The sequence below is a fragment of the Pagrus pagrus genome, assembly GCF_965226575.1.
Source record: "Pagrus pagrus genome assembly, chromosome: 21".
Lineage (NCBI taxonomy): Eukaryota > Metazoa > Chordata > Actinopteri > Spariformes > Sparidae > Pagrus > Pagrus pagrus.
The window spans coordinates 22,839,414-22,857,930 of NC_140208.1; the positions used below are offsets into that span (position 1 = coordinate 22,839,414).

The 18,517-nt window shown below is 44.2% G+C and overlaps 1 protein-coding gene across 1 annotated transcript; it reads left to right on the forward strand.

The window, feature by feature from the left end:
- The first annotated feature begins 524 nt into the window (after positions 1–524).
- bsk146 (brain specific kinase 146) lies at positions 525–17,528 on the forward strand. Its single transcript, XM_084341936.1, has 5 exons — positions 525–797; positions 9,299–9,555; positions 9,681–9,883; positions 10,277–10,468; positions 10,547–17,528. The coding sequence occupies exons 2-5, from the start codon at positions 9,384–9,386 to the stop codon at positions 11,318–11,320; spliced, it is 1,341 nt and encodes a 446-aa protein (XP_084198062.1). The 5' UTR covers positions 525–797; positions 9,299–9,383; the 3' UTR covers positions 11,321–17,528.
- The last annotated feature ends 989 nt before the right edge of the window (positions 17,529–18,517 follow it).

The window sequence follows — 18,517 nt, forward strand, 5'->3', positions numbered from 1 at the left end:
CAATGGACCTCAGCCAATGAGTGACATCCCAGGAGTTCGTCAGATGACATGCAGCTTCATCTGGAGCCACAAACGGCTTTATATTACTTTGTTCACATAGACAGTAGAACTCCCCAACACCTGTGAACACACTTTAAGGTGTAAAATGGAGGAGTTAGCCTTTAACAGGTTTTGTTTTTCATTTTTACAGTTCTGCAGTATTAAAAACAAACAAATAAAATATATATCTACTGTAAGTTCTACATGTTTTTTCAGAAATGTCGTCCCAGTCACTGAATGTGACACAGATGTGGATGATAATGGCAGGGATGGAAGCCCTACAGGCCACTTCAGCATTTAATGAAGCGACACCCCTGCACGTGTTTTGAGATTTCCGACTGCCCCTGAAAGCAGCATAGTCTGTACGGAGACAGCGAGCAGCGGCGGCTCCCGGCGGAGCAGCGCTGCGATTGGCCAGAGCGGAGAGGAGGGGGAGGGTTTTTCTCCCCCCTCCTCGCCTCCCTACTGGCAGCTCCTCTCCTCCTCAGCCTCCCCTCTCCTCCCCTCTCCTCTCCTCCCAACCTAGAGGACAGAGCGATGCGGAGACAATAGGACGCAGAGCCGGAGGAGGCTGCAGGATGCTCGGCGACACATCCACCGTCACACGGCTGCACGGAGGCTGCTCACAGGACACCGACACCAGGCGTTTCTCCCGGATCACCTGGCCCTGGTATGCGCTCAGATCATCCCCTGTGTTCACCAGCACCCTGGGCTGACAGGGCGGACTCCACAGCCCCCATATGGGAACCAAGTGAAGGGTGAGTGCTGGAATAAACCCGCTTCATCCATCCTCACCTGCACCCGGACCCGGACCCGGACCAACCCGCCTCTGATTCACTCGCTTACACAGCAGCTGCTGTAATACCTGGGCTGTGTTACACTGCGTCCTCTGGCATTCAGCGCTTGATCGATCAGGCCTGTTCTGTGCAGCAGCATACACCGAAAACAATGCTGTGATTGGCCCCTTAATTGTGTGTGTGTGTGTGTGTGTGTGTGTGTGTGTGTGTGTGTGTTTTCCAATTCAGCTCCAGTTTGCAACAAAAATGCAGCTTTTGAGCTTTTCAGTCATTTAGATTATTTACAGTATTTGTGTAGTCTAAGTAGAATGTGTGTTATTGATGACAACAAGCCCCCCCACCCCCAGCATGCATCCTGCATTTTGGTGACAGTCAGGTATCTGCAGCAGCTCTGTGTGTGTGTGTGTGTGTGTGTGTGTGTGTGCGTGTGTGCGTGTGCCTGTCACTTGCTCCTGAGGTCTGTTATGAAGGTGGTTTTGCTCAGTGGGTGCTGTGTGAGGACACACTGCAGGTGGGATCCAACATGACGTGGCCCCACAGAGAGCTGAGGATGAGGATGTCTGGTGGTTAATAACACAGTCATGTTTACATCCTGGCTGCGTCCGTGCACACGCTGCTCCCAGTGCTCGCTGGGCCAACGTCCACTGATTTTCGTGCCTTCCTCAGGAGAATGAAGGGCTGCGTGCACACATTGCGTTGCACTGTTGTCACTTGCTACTAATGAAATCCTCAATCACTGTGTTGCTTCATGTATTCTGAGGCCACAGTGGAAGGTTGTCTGGTTGTGCGTTTGTGTGTGTTAAGCCCCAGACACAGCTGATTAAAGTGGGTTTAAGGTCCTTGATGGCACGTAAAAGCAGACACATCACACACACTGGCACACGCACAAAATACACTTGAGCATGATGAGTCACAGATCACAATGTAGGTCACTCAGACGGTCCGGCGGCCGACAGTCCTCGCCAGCAGGTGTCTCGCTGGCAGCAGTGGAAACTTTGTCCCCATCATATCAGTATACAGCTTTGGTGGGGGGTACGTGCTACAGACTGACGCTTTCTTGGCCGCACTAGCGACATGTTGGAGCCCCTGCTTGACAACCTTGCTTGACAACCTTACGGTGGAAAAACAGACTTCAAGAAGTTAAATTGAGGTGCTGGTAGATTTTTTACCTTCAGCTATCGTCTGACCATGACTCAGCTCGGTATTAGCTTAGAAAACATCTTCTTGTGGGGCAATCCGTTCATGTCGTCCCTAAACCTCGTCTCCACTCATGTCCCAAGTTGCTTATTGGCTTGTAAACGATGGCTGGCACATGGAAGAGGAACGCTTCATTTCCACATGGTTTTGCGTGCGTAGACGAGTCGACCTAGTTCATCCGTTCCTATGGAAACCTCTGTGATGTCCGATGTGTTTGTGAAACTCCTCCTTCCATGTTTTAACTTGAGTACGTTACAAAAAACTCCAACTGGGAATTGCAACCTGGAGGCTGATGTGAACGTTGCTTTCTGGTCCCCATATCATAAAAAATGCTCGATTCTATATTTCACATATTGCGACGCAATGTAATCGACGCAGGACTCAAGTGACAGCCGGATGACATCATTAAGAGTTGTTCTGTCATAGTTTTTCCTCAGACTCGACAGAAGATGTTATACAATAGCGTCATGTATAAAGTCAGCGGAATACCCTTTAAAGGCCAGTGTGACTGTGGGATTGTCGACTTTCTTCTTATTAATGAGAAGGATTCAAATGTGGTTTCAGGCCGTAGGATTTCTAATTTCCTGGAGGTCAGAGGTCAGAGGTCAGCCACAGAAGGAGGCGGTCTGAATCATCACTTTTATGACCTTTAGACAGAAATCTGCTCCACTGGGGATCTGAGCTGCTATTATGTCAGTAGGTGCTGTTGGCTGCTGGTGCAGGGATATTGGCCATCATACTCTTTATCTTTCTTCACACACACACACACACACACACACACACACACACACACACACACACACACAATCGCTTGCTGGTACTTTGCTACTCAACGGTCCTTGTCATTGTGTGCCGCTCTCCCACTCTCTCCTCCCTCATTATTTTCTCTAGCGTACACCACTCCCTGTCAGTGCCTGCTCTCTCTCTCTCTCTCTCTCACACACACACACACACACACACACTTTGACTATGTGTGTGTGCAGCAGTCGGTCACTTCTGATCATGTAAACAGAAGACAAATGTGGCCATAAATCATAACTGCTTGTCTGTGTTGCTGATGCTCCTCACATGGGGACAGCAGGAATGTGTCTGTGCTTGCGTCAGGTCACTGAAATGGAAGAAGGATGAAGATGGCGTTGCTCTAATTGTTCGAGGGCAGTATGGCTGCATCAGCGGGGGTGGACGAGGCTGTGATCATCGCCTTGGCTCGCTCAATGTGCTCGGCTGCTCAGCTCCGGTTGCATAAGCAGTCTGGGATTTAGTCAGCTGCGGCCGCTGGTCGAGTGCTGGACCTGGTGGCACAGAGTGTCTGTTGAGAGAGGAGGCGGGAGGAGGAGGGGAGGGCTGGATTTGTGGTCAGCTGAAGGGAACATGGCGTATTTTGTATTTCCAGTATGATGCATTTGGAAGCCTGTGGGAGTGCACAGGTGCAGTCCTGAGGAGGACAGAAGGATTGTCATGAAGCGTTTGGTTCAATATCAAGAAAATCTTTGCCACATATATTTTTAGAGAGCGTAATTATCGGGATTTGCAACCAGCAGTTGTTTTCGTCATCAGTTAATGTATTGGTTGATTTTTGGAGTAATTTGTTTTTTGTTTGGCCTATACAATGTCCAAAACACTTAAGGGCAGGTATACTGAGCAACACAACTGACATCCAACATATGAACAGGCTTGTGTTTGTGGGAGCGAGCGGGTTAAGTATCTGCAGGGCTGGACACAGGTGAGCGTGGGTGACAGTCAGCTGCAGAGGACAAGAGAAGAAACTCCAGGTGTGCGGGCGGGTGGGGCAGTGAGGTGACGTAGAGAGGAGGGACAGGCCGAGGGCATCTGGTGGATGAGGGGAGAATTGCACTGAAGGGTTACAGGGGACAGACTTTGACAAAACTAGTGAAAAAAAATGGCCGTCATCATTTATTTAGCACAAGTTAACATCTTCAAATTGCTTTCATCCAAAACCAAAAACTATTCAGTTTACAATCATCATTTTCTGTCAATCAACTGATCCATCAATCATCTCAGCAGCTCAGCGCTCTGGCTGGTCTAAAAAACACTCTTCACTGCCCTTGTTTTAGGTAATCTGCTGCATTTATTGTTAATTATTTTGTGCAGGATGAGTCATCAACATTTTTAATGTTTCCAGGAAGTTACAAACAGCTGTTTTTACCACTGTTGGGCCTGATACAGACAAAAAGTGAGATATGGAGCGAGACATGTCGGGAAACACTTAAACAGTGATTGTAACTTTAAAGAGGAGCCCCAAACTGAGCTATCAGCAGGCCTACAGCATTAACATAACATCACCCTATGTACCTGTCATGATGAACACGTGCTGCTGGTAGCTCTCCTACTGTTGATCTGATTCTTTGATTGTAGCCCATGACAGACAGATGGTTCATCCAATCACCTGCCAAGTATTTTTTTAAAGTGCCCGCCCCTTTCTCTCTCTCTTGTAGTTTCTAGAAGCTTCTTCCCGGATGGTTCATTGAAACAAAACATTTGGCACTTCAGGTTACAAACAGTGAGCCAAAAGGTTTGTGGTGAGTTTGTTTTAACAAGTGGCACCTTTCATATCACACAGTCATCTGACCAGTGGTTAATGTGAAATATTGATGAGTGCAGCCTTAAGGCACAGAACAGGTGGGGTGTGTTCTTCCACACTGAGCAGAGCTAAAGATTTCAGAGATCTAGAGATGGCTGTGATATTGATGAAAAAAACAGTGGATCAAGTATCCCAAGATATCAGCCTGTTCCTCCAATCGGAAGCTTTGGAGCTTTTTCCAGAGTTTCTCCTGCTTCTGGTGCTGGTTCCAGTAGTACTGTAGATATCGGTGTTTGTTGTGTGGTCTTTATTTCATGAGCTTTTTTCTTTAATTGAAAGGTGCAATATAAATAAAGTTGTATGATTCTTACTCCTGAACACTAACAATAAAGAAAGAGGAGCGTGTTGCTCCTTTAAAGTGGACGTGAGCGCATCATTGCATTGTTACATTACATGTTTGCTATCCAGTCAGATTTTAGCTCTGGAAGGCTGCTGTCCAATTATTGCTTCAGCAGCTGTTTCTGCAGTGGGTGTGACATGCAGCTGCGTGTGAGTTACAGCTATTGTTACCACTGAACCTGTGTGATGCAGCATGCGCACACACGCACACACACACACACACACACACACACACACACACACACACACACAGTAGGATAGCAGACTTCCACTCCACATGGAGAGCAGACATTTGTCCTGACCTGATGACTCATTCTGCTATGAATACATAAATACAGATGCAGCTCTCTTTGTGGTAGACACACACACACACACACACACACACACAGTATCAGGTGTGAATGCTGTGATTTGTGATTGTAGTTAACAGAACTCATCCTGAACTCAACAGAAATGTTGCTTTTCATTCTGAATGTGAACTTTGGTTTAAAATATAAAAATGCTGTGAAATCACTCGGTCTACTTGTGAAAATGATTACAGTAATTTCTCACATTTCAGCATCAGATTTAAAAACATTTAAACAATGAAAACAAAAACACTGTAACTAACCAGGCGAAACACTGAACAGGTCATAAATCTGTTGGTTGATTGGGCCTGCCGACTTACTGCCTCTATCAATCATAAGTCATAATCAACATTGTTTTCACACTGATCACCTCAGTGTGAGTCCCATTTCCTGTCATGCTTCCAGGTGTATATTTATTAACTATGGCAGAACAATTACAACACATCAAACTGTAAAACAGTCTATAATAATAAATTAGGATAAAATAATGTACTTCACTTTGTGATGTCTAGCAGCATTGGGAAGGTTGTAACCGCTGAATATGAGACTACTGATGTTAAAGCCAAAGTGATAATCTTTAATTCACATTTATACAGGTGTGTTACGGTTTAGGCTTGAGAGGAACCAAATGCAGAAACACTCTCAGGAGGCAGAATGAGGAACAAGAAATGAGCTTTAATCACAAGCTGAAAACCCACAAAGTAAAATCCTAAAAACAAGATGTGTAAATATCAAAAGGCATGAAAAAAAGTACAACCAAAAGCAAAGTACAAATTAGTAAAAACAAAAAAAACAGGAACATACTGTGGGGTAACATTAAGACACTGGGAGACACGGGAACAGGCTGAAACACAGGCTGGCTGTGTCCAAATTCAGGGGCTGTAGCCTTCGAAGGGCGGCTAAGGGTAAGGGCGGGAACATCTGGTGATGCAACCAGGAAATACTCCGCAGGCTAGACCGTCCAATTTAACAACGGTTGACGCGGCCGTCGAAGGACTCTCCGAAGGACCCGGCCTTCGTGGGCCGCAAAGGCCGCGTCCTTGAAGGATGCAGCCCCTGAATTTGGACACAGCCACAGGCGGGAAATAAAACAATGGGAAGCAGAACAGTTTGCAGGAGAAAAGACTTCACAAGATGTGTGTGTTAACAATGACAATATGTTGAGTTCTGGTATTTCTTTATGTATTTTCATTATTAATAATCCCCACTGGCACTAGAAACAAAGAAACAACCAGTCTCCACATGGTCTGTACAAAGTGGCAGTAGTCATTTTTAGGTGGTGCCTGTCAGCTATGGTGTAGTTACGGAGGCTACATGTGAAGCTAGCAGTCAGTATACTGGAGCCCGAGTGACATACTGAATACTGTTTATAGGCACTGTTTATCCACCCGTCGCCTGTAACTCCACCAACGCCTCCACCTCCAGATGTGAAAGTCAGGTCCTGAACATGTAATGTGAACGTGACACGACGTTGTTTTGTACAAATGTCAGTACAGTACGTATGACACATACAGATGTGAACGTGTCTGTGGTTTACAGAAACGTTCACATTTTCATCCTGCCGACTGGGCTGCTCTGCTCCAAAAGCATCAGTGACAGCAGCACGGCATCATGGTTCCCATGACAACAAGCTGCTGTGTAAAAATGCCACACCTTAAAGTGGTACATGAAGTCACACAACATATTCAGGATTAGTATATTGGGTTCCTCTGCAGAACACACACACACACACACACACGGTGCTGCATGTGTCCTGCAGTGCTACAGTAAGCACTTCTGACCCGTGACAGAAACAAATGGCCTTCTCTGTTTACAACCCCCCATCCTCCCTCTTGCATGTGTGTGTGCGTGTTTATCACATGTGTGTGTGTGTGCAGAGAGCGAGCTGCAGTACATCGTCTCTGTGCCGCCATTTATCACCCAAACTGACTCATCCCTCCTCACCTGCTGCTGTCACCCGCTCTCCCTGTCCGCTTCACACAGAAGAGGTGACGCTGCCACAGAGGAGCACAGCGGCCTGCGGAGGGGATGACGACGTTCTTCATCTAGTGTGTCGGTGTGTGTGCTTACTTAGTCACAAAGCTGGTGACTGAACATGAGTCATATTTTGTTTGCATCCTGAAACTAGATTTAACTCTTTGAAGCATTTGGGGAGAGCGTCACGTAAATGTCATGCGGATGTATGTTGTGTTGACGATACGACAGCAGGCCGAGTGTTGCTGGTTTTTCTGCGAGCAACTGCAGGAAGGAAGATTCACAAGAGTCTCCTCAGGGATAGAGAGAGGCAGCTTCCAGCTCTTCAGGTTATGTAACTGTGTGTGTGTGTGTGTGTGTGTGTGTGTGTGTGTGTTTGTGTGTGTGTGAGTGCACGCACCTGAGTAAACTCCTATATTTCTTCTACATGTGCCTGGATCTATAGCAGCTCAGGTCTTGGCAGTAGCTGCTCAGGAAGAAAAAAAAGAAAGCAATCACTAAGAATAATCACACTGCAGCAGGGAATGGATTTGCTCGAAAGGACTGCTATTTGCTGTGTGTGTGTGTGTGTGTGTGTGTGTGTGTGTGTGTGTGTGTGTGTGTGACTCAGCTCACAGCTCAGCTCTGGCATCCCCCTTGGCGAGTAGCATTTAGAATTACTTAAGCCTTCACTGCAGATAATTAGCATTTTCAGTGACTATCACACTGCAGATCAGAACAGACTGTGAGCTGCAACATCCACGGCTTGTTGTTCATCACTGACCTTGAAAAATAACAGAAATATCACAAACGTCCACTGAGGGTACGTGTGTATGTTGTGCGTCCTACATGTTTCCTCCATGTGTCCATACCCTCACAGACGACTCTGGACGCAGTGACAATGAACGTGACCACAACCCAGTCGCCAGAAGAAATGTTGGCAATGTTTCTGCATACCACAAACATGTTACATGTGACTCTACTTTTTTTTTTACTTTACATTTCTTTAGTTTCAATTTTCAATTTTATGTTGTGACAACGCAGCTGTACTCGTGCTCTGGTTAAGTTTAGGCACAAAAACCACTATAGGTTCACTAAAACCTGTTTTAGCCTAAAATACCTGTTTGTTCACCATGAACACAGCTGGAAACTGTCCATTAATTCGAGTGATTATTTACAATTACAATTACGCATTAAAAAAATTATGCAGATTAATTGCGTTCTATGACGCCTCTAGACGAGCAGCTTTGTAAACATGAGCCTATGTGTAACCATAAATCAGCCTTTATTATAACACCAGAAGACAAGCTTGGTGGATGTCATAAAAGTACTGTAGTCCATTTAAGTGACAGCTTCATTTTTTTAAGCTAAAGAACAAAATTAAGGGATTTGTCAAAAATGATAGAACATCGTCAGGAAATATCAGTGAAATACCAAAACTCAGCTGTGCTAAAAAAACGCCCTGATGGCACGGTACAGTCCATCAGAGAACTTCAAGCTTCAAATATCTCAGCCTCATTTTACTGTTCAGAATGTTCTTTTACTTATTGATTCACTCATCCAACAAAATACATTTGCTTTGAAATGTTTTCTAAATGCTTACAGCAAATATTGGTATGTGTGATTCATTTTGATTAATTAATCTCAAAGCTTGTAATGAATTAGATTCATCTTTAATCGCTTGACAGCCCTACACGTGAAACTGTTTTCACGCGTGTCAAAATGTGAAACGTTGGAAAACCACAAGAAATGTTCACACTTGATAAACATGTGATTTCTGTTTCACAGGTTAGAAATAGAGTTTTTTTACTTGATTGTGGTTTTTCATTAATTAGCATGTCACATTTTACATTAGCTCTGAACCTCACATTGTATCACTCTGTCAGTGTTAAAAATCAAGGGGCTGTTAATAAAAAGGCCTAAGCTTGTCTAATTCATGCTAAAAACTGATCGACTGATTAAGATCAAGATATCAAATCAAAATGAATAGTATTCACTAATTTAAAAATGTGTGTCCTCACCAGGTGTTAGCTGCTGCTGCTCTTGTCCTGCCTGAGCATCCATTCCCCAGTTTTCTGCCTGTTCCGTCCACCTGAAGCGGTCCCCAAAATGAGTTCCTCTCCGCTAGTGTCTCGAGCCAACATGGACATCCTGGACGAGCTGCAGCTGATCGCAGCCCAGAACCTGGAGAGGCTGGAGGTCAACAAGTACTACGAGGTGATCAGGGAGCTGGGCAAGGGCACCTACGGCAAGGTGGACCTGGTCATCCACAAGATCAGAGGTGAGGGGACACTCACACACATACATGCTTACAACAGCAATAACCTGCTGCTCTAAATAAGCGAAAAGGTCTCCAGTAACATAAAAGTCTCTAAGGTCCTTTTTCCTTCCATTTTGCCCTGAAAGGAACAAAAATGGCTCTGAAGTTCCTGAAGAAGAAGACAACCAAGCTGAAGTCTTTCCTGCGGGAGTACAGCATCTCTCTTTACCTGTCTCCCTGCCCTTTTATCATCAACATGTTCGGCATCGCCTTCGAGACGGATGAGTACTATGTATTCGCACAGGAGTACGCTCTGGCAGGAGACCTCTTCGATATCATTCCTCCACAGGTGCTCCATCTCGTCCTTTATTCTGAGTATTGCCTCTCGGCATCATTGCTTTTAGGTCGAGGACTTTTTCAAAAAATTAACAACATCTCGACAAGTTCATGAGAGATAAAATCTAAAAGTGTAGGCAAGATCAGTGAAGAAAATCCAAAAGTTAATTGTTGAGTGTCATTACCAGGTCATCAAACACCTGGAATAGTGTAGTAGTAATAGTAAGAATAGTGGCTCCGACTGAGTCACCAACCCAAAGCGTCAGTGCTTGACGACCTGGGAGTGAGACTCAACAATCGACTGCATTCCTCTAGAACCACTAAGCCCACTTTTAACACACAGCATGTGCTACTTTGCAACAAAAACAGCCAATACAGTGATGCATTTCTCTGTCCGTTCCATCAGGTTGGTCTTCCTGAGGCAGTGGCAAAGCGCTGTGTGCACCAAGTAGCCATCGCTCTCGACTACCTGCACTGTAAGAAGCTGGTCCACAGAGACATCAAGCCTGAAAACATCCTCATTTTTGACCGAGAGTGCCGCAAGGTCAAGCTGTCTGACTTTGGCATGACACGCCGAGCTGGCTCACCAGTAAAAAGAGTGAGTAACATTTGTCTATGACCTCTAATTCAGTCTTTTCTGTGACTACGGTGTTGACCTGTGAAGTTTCCCCTGCAGGTGAGCGGCACCATCCCCTACACGGCCCCGGAGCTCTGCGACGTGTCCCGCCACGAGGGTTTCTGCGTGGACTACAGCACTGACGTCTGGGCCTTCGGTGTGCTGCTGTTCTGTATGCTTACCGGCAACTTTCCCTGGGAGAAGGCGCTGCCTTCCGACTCCTTCTACCAGGAGTTCATCCGCTGGCAGAGGAGAAGGACGAACACGGTGCCGTCCCAGTGGAGGCGCTTCACTGAGCAGGCCCTCCGCATGTTCCGCCGGCTGCTCTCCGTGGAACAGGATCGCCGCTGCTCCGTCAAGGAAGTCTTCGGGTACTTCAGCCACTCCTGGATGCTGGACGCAGAGAACAACAACAATGGCAACGGAAACAGCAACAGTGGAGGTGGTGGAGAGAGGGTTAGCAACGGCGGAGGAGGAGGAGGAGGAGGTGGAGGAGGAGGCGGAGGGGGGCGAGGAGAGGTGGACGGCACTATCTCATCATCCTCGTCCGGCGAGGAAGACGAGGAGCTCCTTGTGGAGAGGATGAAGCAGCAGACTTTATCTCCTCTCTCCCCACTCTCCCCCCTCTCTCCCCTGTCTCCGGTGGCTGTAGAGAGGGGTAGCGGCGGGGGGGCTAAGGGTGGGATGATGGAACAAGGTGGTGGCCACCATTTTGTTTCCGTCTCCACCAACAGCTCCGTGTCGTCCACCAACAGTTACGATCGAATGCCGCGAGAGAACAGTTCGCCAGGTGGTCGCATGCTGGTGGCTACGCCCATTGAAATCTGCGTCTGAGTGCGTCAGAACGTTAACGTTGTCACTGACTCACCAGGACACACTTTTATACCTCTCATCCAACCACGTAGATGTGCATGCATGGAAAAAGAAACAAACAGAAAATGAATATTAACACATTTCCTGTTGTAAACATCTTGAGAAGGAAGAGCACACAAGGAAGACTTGGAAAGTATTTGTAGAGTACATCCATTCAAAGTGGAAAGACTCCAGGAGAAGCCTCATTTACACTTTGATTTCGATGATGTGAAACCCAGAGGAAAAATTTAAAATTGCTTCCATTAGAGATTCTGTCACTAAAACCATCTGAGAAGAAGACCAAAATGTATTTCTTAAAGCAATACTTCCAGCAAAAACAGCAAACAGAGACACGAAAGTGGAAGAGTGCTGTGTGATCTCTGCAGGACGTGACCGGTTGTCATTTTGTAGTGAAGCCGAGGGACGAAGGATCTGTATTTTTGAAGAAGACTAAAACAGAGTTCAAGGAAAACCTCTGAAGATCAGAAACGAGCGCGCGGTGGTTTTAATGTTTTATGTGTAACAAAAATGTGAACGTGTGAGTGTGTCTGTCTGTGTGTCACTACGTGTGAATCCAAAAGAAGTGGATTTATTTTGCTTTGAGAATGTTCTTATTTATTTGAATCTAAAAAGACACACTCTATTTTTTCTATTGGTTTTTTGTAAAGCAGCTTTCTTTGTTGTTCAACTTCACATTGTAATTTGATGTTCTGGCATAGTTGTGTCAAATCCACTTCTCTGTGCAACACATGTGGTGGCTGCAGTACACATTGGTATGAACTGTTGTATATTATGTATGTGGGTTTTCAGACAGAATATTTTACTGTCCATGAAGTCAGACTAGACCGAGAGAAGGCTTATGATGTCTCTGTTCTTCATGTCAAACATATCTACTTCACTACTGAAAGACTATTTTCTACTCACTCTCAAAATTCTGTTTGTATAGCTTTAGTTTTCTTTGAAGCTTTTTCCGAAAGATTCTGTTTGTATGGCTGTTTTCTTTGAAACTTTTAGCAAAATGTATTGTCTGAAAATAATAACGATCACTTAGCATTTGCAATTCAATCTGACAGAAAAAAGAATCACAGAAGATGTTAAAGAGTCACCTTTTATAAATGCATGATGAGTAGCTCAAACTTACCTTTACGAGAAATTTGAACCGGCTTTACAGAAAAATTGGGGGAAAAAGATAAAAAAAGAAACTGTCGTGATGTGAAATTTTTGCCGTAGCACAATTTCTTGCATTATGTCCCAGAGTGAATATTGCCGTCATGGTCTCCTGAGACATCCTAGGGCTAAAAAAAACTAAACAATAATTAGTTTCTATTCAGTGTGTTGTATTTGTATTGGTATTAATGTCGTGTACATCTTACCACCTTCAAGAACAGAAAAAAAGCAAAGCATGAGGACGTAGAGCAAGAGGCTTGAATTTAAATGGCAGGTAGGAACTTAAACGATGTAATTTTTAGAAGAAGTTTTTGCTTCTAAATTGCCACTTTTAGTGAAGTAGTGTGGCGTAGGTGTTTTTTTTACCAAGTTAAAATTAACAGCAAAAAAGTAATCAGTTTCTCTCTTTGACTCATCATGAATATTACCTGAATAATTTGAAGAAAAAAAAGCATTGGATCTTCATAGGAATGGCCGTTTTGTGTGTTGCTTTCCAGACATAAATCTGCATGAACGTGTATGTGCTAAAGCTCTGTTGTGAATAACCTGCTCTGTTTCTCCTGTCACAAGCTGTAGTACTCAGTAGAGACGTAGTATAGCTGCAAACAACATGTTTCTTTATCTTGTGAGAGTCACAGGCCTCAGCTGGGATACGCCTGACTGAGGATCAGCTCAACTCGGTTCAGCCCTTACGCAAACAGTTTGGATCATGTTCATCAATGCTGCTCCCGGATCAGCGAGCGAGTATGCAAATTACTACATCTTGTGACAATCTCTGACCTCATCAGCAGCCTTCTGACTCAGTACAAAGGACGGTCCTGATACAGACACTGTAGCCGTGCTGTTTTCTACAGCCGCTTGCTCTGCAGCGTTTACTGTGTGAGCTCCAGCACATCGCAGTTCACATTACTGTATGAAGAAGAGATTACATGGGCCTGTACATTACCTCATCGTGTCATTCCTTCTTCTCAGTATTCCCCCTTAAACCTTCTCCTGAGCACTTTTCCAGATGTATCTACAGTGTACCAAACGTCCATACTAACAAACTATTTAGTCTGATTAAAAGTCATGTGATAAAATTAGTAAATCTGGCTTTGGCGGAGCCAGTGATGGCCTCTTGTATGTAATTTGTTCAAAATATATTGAACGGAACCCACGTAGCTTAATCATAAAGTTGACATTCTGTTCATTAGCATCAAGCTAACGTTTGTTGTTCAGGTCATGCTCCCGCAGGCGTTTGTGTTTCTCACAGTTTTACTTTTATCTACAAGTGTTTAAGCTTTGGTGTCAAATCCAAAATGCTTCCTGACGTTACCTCTCACATTATTTCCTGTCATGATAACTTGTTGAGCACAGCCAGCTGGTTTCCTCCATTTTGCATTTTTCCATATTTGACAGCAACAGTGGTGTAGTTTAGTTCAAGGCGCTGCCTTCAGAACTTAAACACACAGAAAGAATATTACATTTTGTGTTTGATTTTCAAATCAAAAGTGACGGCTTGAGGCCAGACTGATGCCTGCATCTCTCGGCTTACTCCCTTTATGGAACCTCTCCTGCTAAAAGATAAGCTAGTTAGCCAACTTTTTTTGTATGTTGTGCAGGAGTTATATTAAGATTGCCCTGTGAAGTTTTCATGTTAACAAACACGTTATGTTGGCACACTGCTCCATTTCTTAGTATGTTACTGCCACCAATCGTCAGCAGAATAGTACTCTGACTCCCTGGATGTGGACTGGACCATTGGCTGAGTATTTCAGCCGGCATTCATCTGCTTCCTCCCGCTGTCTGTGGGTTAGCGTTTTCAAAGTCCCCGTCTCTACGGGGAAACAACAACAACCTCCAAGCTAGCAACCTACATGCTGAAAATATCAAGTTACCCTAACACTTACCTGGTCGCTTATGGTGACATGAGCCTGACAAGATGAATGCTTCTTGGATGTGTGCATATGAGCTCGTGTATGCACACATTAAAGATGCTCACATTTCTTTTTTTGCAAGTCCAAGTCGGGTGTCAAGTCTCTTATGGCTGTAATGAGCGTTCTATCATTTGCCTTTATGCCATCCGGTCTGCTTAGAACTTAGAAAGAATTCAAAGCATGCACAGTGTTATCACTCCTTTATCTATTACTACAGTATCAGCATTGATCAGTTTTCAGTATGAAAAAACACACAATGAAAGCTTCCTTTAGGGTTCAGAACTGTAATTTGCCTGTAACATGAACAAACAGCTACAACATAGAGCGAGTATTGAGGTCCAGCTGATGGTGGCAGCAGAACGTGGACTATTAAATTACCTGACCATTTCTACAGTCATGGCAAAGCCAGCACTATGTGAACAAGAGCGGCAGGCACACACTCATCTTTTCTACATATTCAGCCAACAGCCATCTAATCAAGCAAGCTAATGTTAGATAGCTTATTATGCTGAAATAAACATGTTCGCTAACCGTCCATGGATGCTAACGTCAACTTTCTGGGTGTGTTTTCAGGTGTCTGATAAAGTTTGATGTGGTCGATCCAGCGTCTTTTACTTTGATTCTGCAGACGTTGCACTTGGCGAGTCTTTTGTTTGGGCCTTGTGTGAAGTCTTTATAGCCAAAGGTGATGACAAACGGCACAGCAGCTGCCGGCGTGCTCGCTAGGGTTGCCAACTTTGTCACTATGAAATAAGGGACAAAAGGTGGCCTGCAGCAGCAATGCGAGTATGGTTTTGTGTGAATATACAGTGTATTGTTTTAAGGCATTTGTCATAATGATAGCAGTTTTGCAGAGAAATAAAATAGCAGAGACTCAGAACGTGCACCCTCTGTGAACACAAACAGTGGTGGATTTCATCAAAATCTTCATTCAAAAGTCAAGTAACTTGCACCGCACTCCATCAGACACAGAAAAATATCTCACACACACTGGAAACATTTTTCTATTTCCCTTGTTTGAGGCATCGGAGGCAACCGAGTAAAACACAGGCTCACCTTCAGTCGGGGATAGATCATTCAGGATATCCTGCACAGTCTTTGGTCCTAAAACATTCATCGTGATCATCTCAGCTTTCGTTCTTCCCAAGTGCATCTTCTTCACAACATTTGAGTCATGAAACACAACCGTTTAGCTTAACGAGACAGTCAGCACTGTTGTAGCTAAGTCCATGTTTGACAGTATGATACACGTACGAGGCTTCACTGACCGCTATTTTGTCAGTTTCCACAGTAGCCGCCCCGAAGAATACACCGATATTGCTTGCACCTTTAGCTAGTGTGGCCTTCTTGTGCATTTCTGTGGAAGCGTGTTGGGTCAAGTCATTCTCACCTCCATGGCCAACTGAAAATTCCCGGCGACATAAAGTACAGAAGGCTTTCATTGAGTCACCGCTGATGGGCTTAACCCACGTCTTTTTAACTTCCCATAGTTTGTTGTAGCTGCACAGTCTTTTCTTTTTTGCAGGTTGTAGTTTAATCCGTAGCCTATTTACATATTCCAAGTCGACTCAGCAGCGTCACGCATTGCTGTAATTTTCTTTTCTTTTTTTGGAGGAATTTACTTAACATATACTGATGCGTGAGGTGGGGCTGTGATTGGATGATGACAGGTGTCGTCAATGATTTTCAAGTGTCGTGATCAGCACTGCTGCTGTTGTTGTTGTATCAGTCAGTGGTTAGATCAGCATAGCGGTAAATAAACGGGACAAGAGAGGTCACGTACTAGACAAATAAATTAGGCCCAATATATGGGACGTCCCGGCTAATACGGGACTGTTGGCAACCCTAGTGCTCGCCATGCTGTTGTTTTGAGCTGTGCTGTTGCTGCAGCATACATCATCATCTGTGGCTGCACACTTGTGAAACGGGCGGGAAGGAGGAGGGAATGATGGTCAGCTCGCCAGACTTAAAACAAAGATTGTTCTCGAGTCCCAGATCGTGAGTCCGGGTCAGGTTTCAAGTCATAGCGTGTGGCAACATAAGTGCGACTGAAGTCCAAGTTGCAGACTGGAGTCCCCATCTCTGGCGCTAATGGGGACTTACTTGTAAAAAAACTCCACAGGGTAATTCTGATTTTGGAAACAAATGTCTTTCAGAGATGTGTTCTGAGTGTGTTCTGACTTCTTACTCTCATAATTCTTCTTTGAAAACAAGGATATTCAAAATCATGTCAGCCCACAGGACTATCCGGTGGTCATTTTAAAAAACAAAGCCACAGTTAGCTTATTAGCAAACATTCTCTAACTTCCACTTAATTGTTTACAACAGTCCATTAAATATGATCTCTCTGTAATGGCAGTGACTGTTGCTTTAATGAATAAAATGTGAATAAAAAAGTGATCCAAAATTGTGACTTCTCAGTCTGTGGCACCGTGCCATGCAGAAAAAACTGAATAAGGTACAAACTTCTGTGACAAAGCGTGTAGTTGTTTCAGCCACTGGTATAAAAAATTTGGCTCCGCCACTAAAAACTGTTTGAGATAATTACACTGGGTGCACTGCAGATTCATTTGTTTCAGAGATTTCTGAGACACAATGGCCAATGTTAGACTGATACTAAAGAAACAATTAGATTTTCAGTTTAATCTTGGCATAATTACATCCAAGTGGATTTGTGCAACAATAAGACACCAGTACGTTACGGTGGATGATTTGGTACAGTGGTGTATTAGGATGAAACACAAGTTGTTAGAATCAGGTCCAGTGTCCTCCGCTGCAGCTGAGGACACTGGACCTGGGAGGAAGGATGAGTCACACCTGTTCTCTCAACTAGACATCACGGGATAGGTCACCTTCCCTTTTCTTCCTTCCAACGTCTGAATCAGTGGCTGCTGCCTCCTCACCTCACCCATGACGTAATGTGTTGTAATGGAGTTCCAGTGTCTCCACTGTCCAGTGACATATTTCACAGCATTATGATTTTGGTGGAGTTTTAGTGAGTAGATGACCACAGCACTAGAACTCGTGTCCAGTTCTGTCTTTGCAATACAACTGTCTTCCTGTACGCTGAGATTTACTCAATAAAATGAGAATTCTTGTTGGAGTCATCTTTGGTACTGGGACTTTTTTGTCTCCCCCCTGGTGAATTTTCAATGAAGAAGAATCACATTTTCAATATATATATATATATATATAGAATATATGTCAAAATGTTCTTTTGATGTCTTTAACTCCTCAGCCAACAGAGGACCTCACCTGACAAATCTGTGCACCAATGCTCTCTCTCCTTTTAACTCTCTTTGGACTCAACCAACTCATGAAGAAAATACACATAAGTATGCAAAAATATAAAGACAACACTTGTTTTTGCTCCCACGCTTCACAAGTTGGAGGAAACTTTTTTACGCACACAAAAAGTATGACTTCTTTGGCCAAAAATGTGTTCAAATCTGTTACCAAAAATTCACAACTTTCCATTAAAGGTGCAATATATAAGAATTGGCCACCTAAACATACTAAAAAACATACTCTAAACAAAGAGCGGGCAATATATTATCAGAGTAACCGCTAACTGCTGCTTAACATTAGCTGCTAACTTTTGCTGCGGTTTGCTAGTAACCGTGCAGCTATGGGTTGTATGGGCTGACCCTGGCTGGATGGGGAGCTCTGAGCACCGCGGGAGTGTTTGTGTGTCTAATATTGAAACAAAGCGGCTAAGGGCTAGCTAGTTAGCATGCTAACTTCAGATGATACCTCTGCAATGCAACACAAAGACGTCAATGAAATAATGTTAAAACTGTCATGTATTGATATTCTGTTGGTCATTTTAGCTCACTTTTTAATGTTTTAAACTACAGTTCCTAATCTTTTACTTCAACACTGTGACAGACTGGAGCAGAAACATAAAATGTCAAGTTTGTGAGCAGATGTCAGTGAGTTGTAAGAGCTGGTTGATGACAACTGAGGTGAGACTGAACCAAACAGTTCAGTTGTGGCTGTGACACCCAGACAATGAACTGAGAGACGCTTCATTGCTCGGTGGAGCTGAAGGCACCACAGTGTGATGATTATCTGTATGTATACTGATTACAGCAGT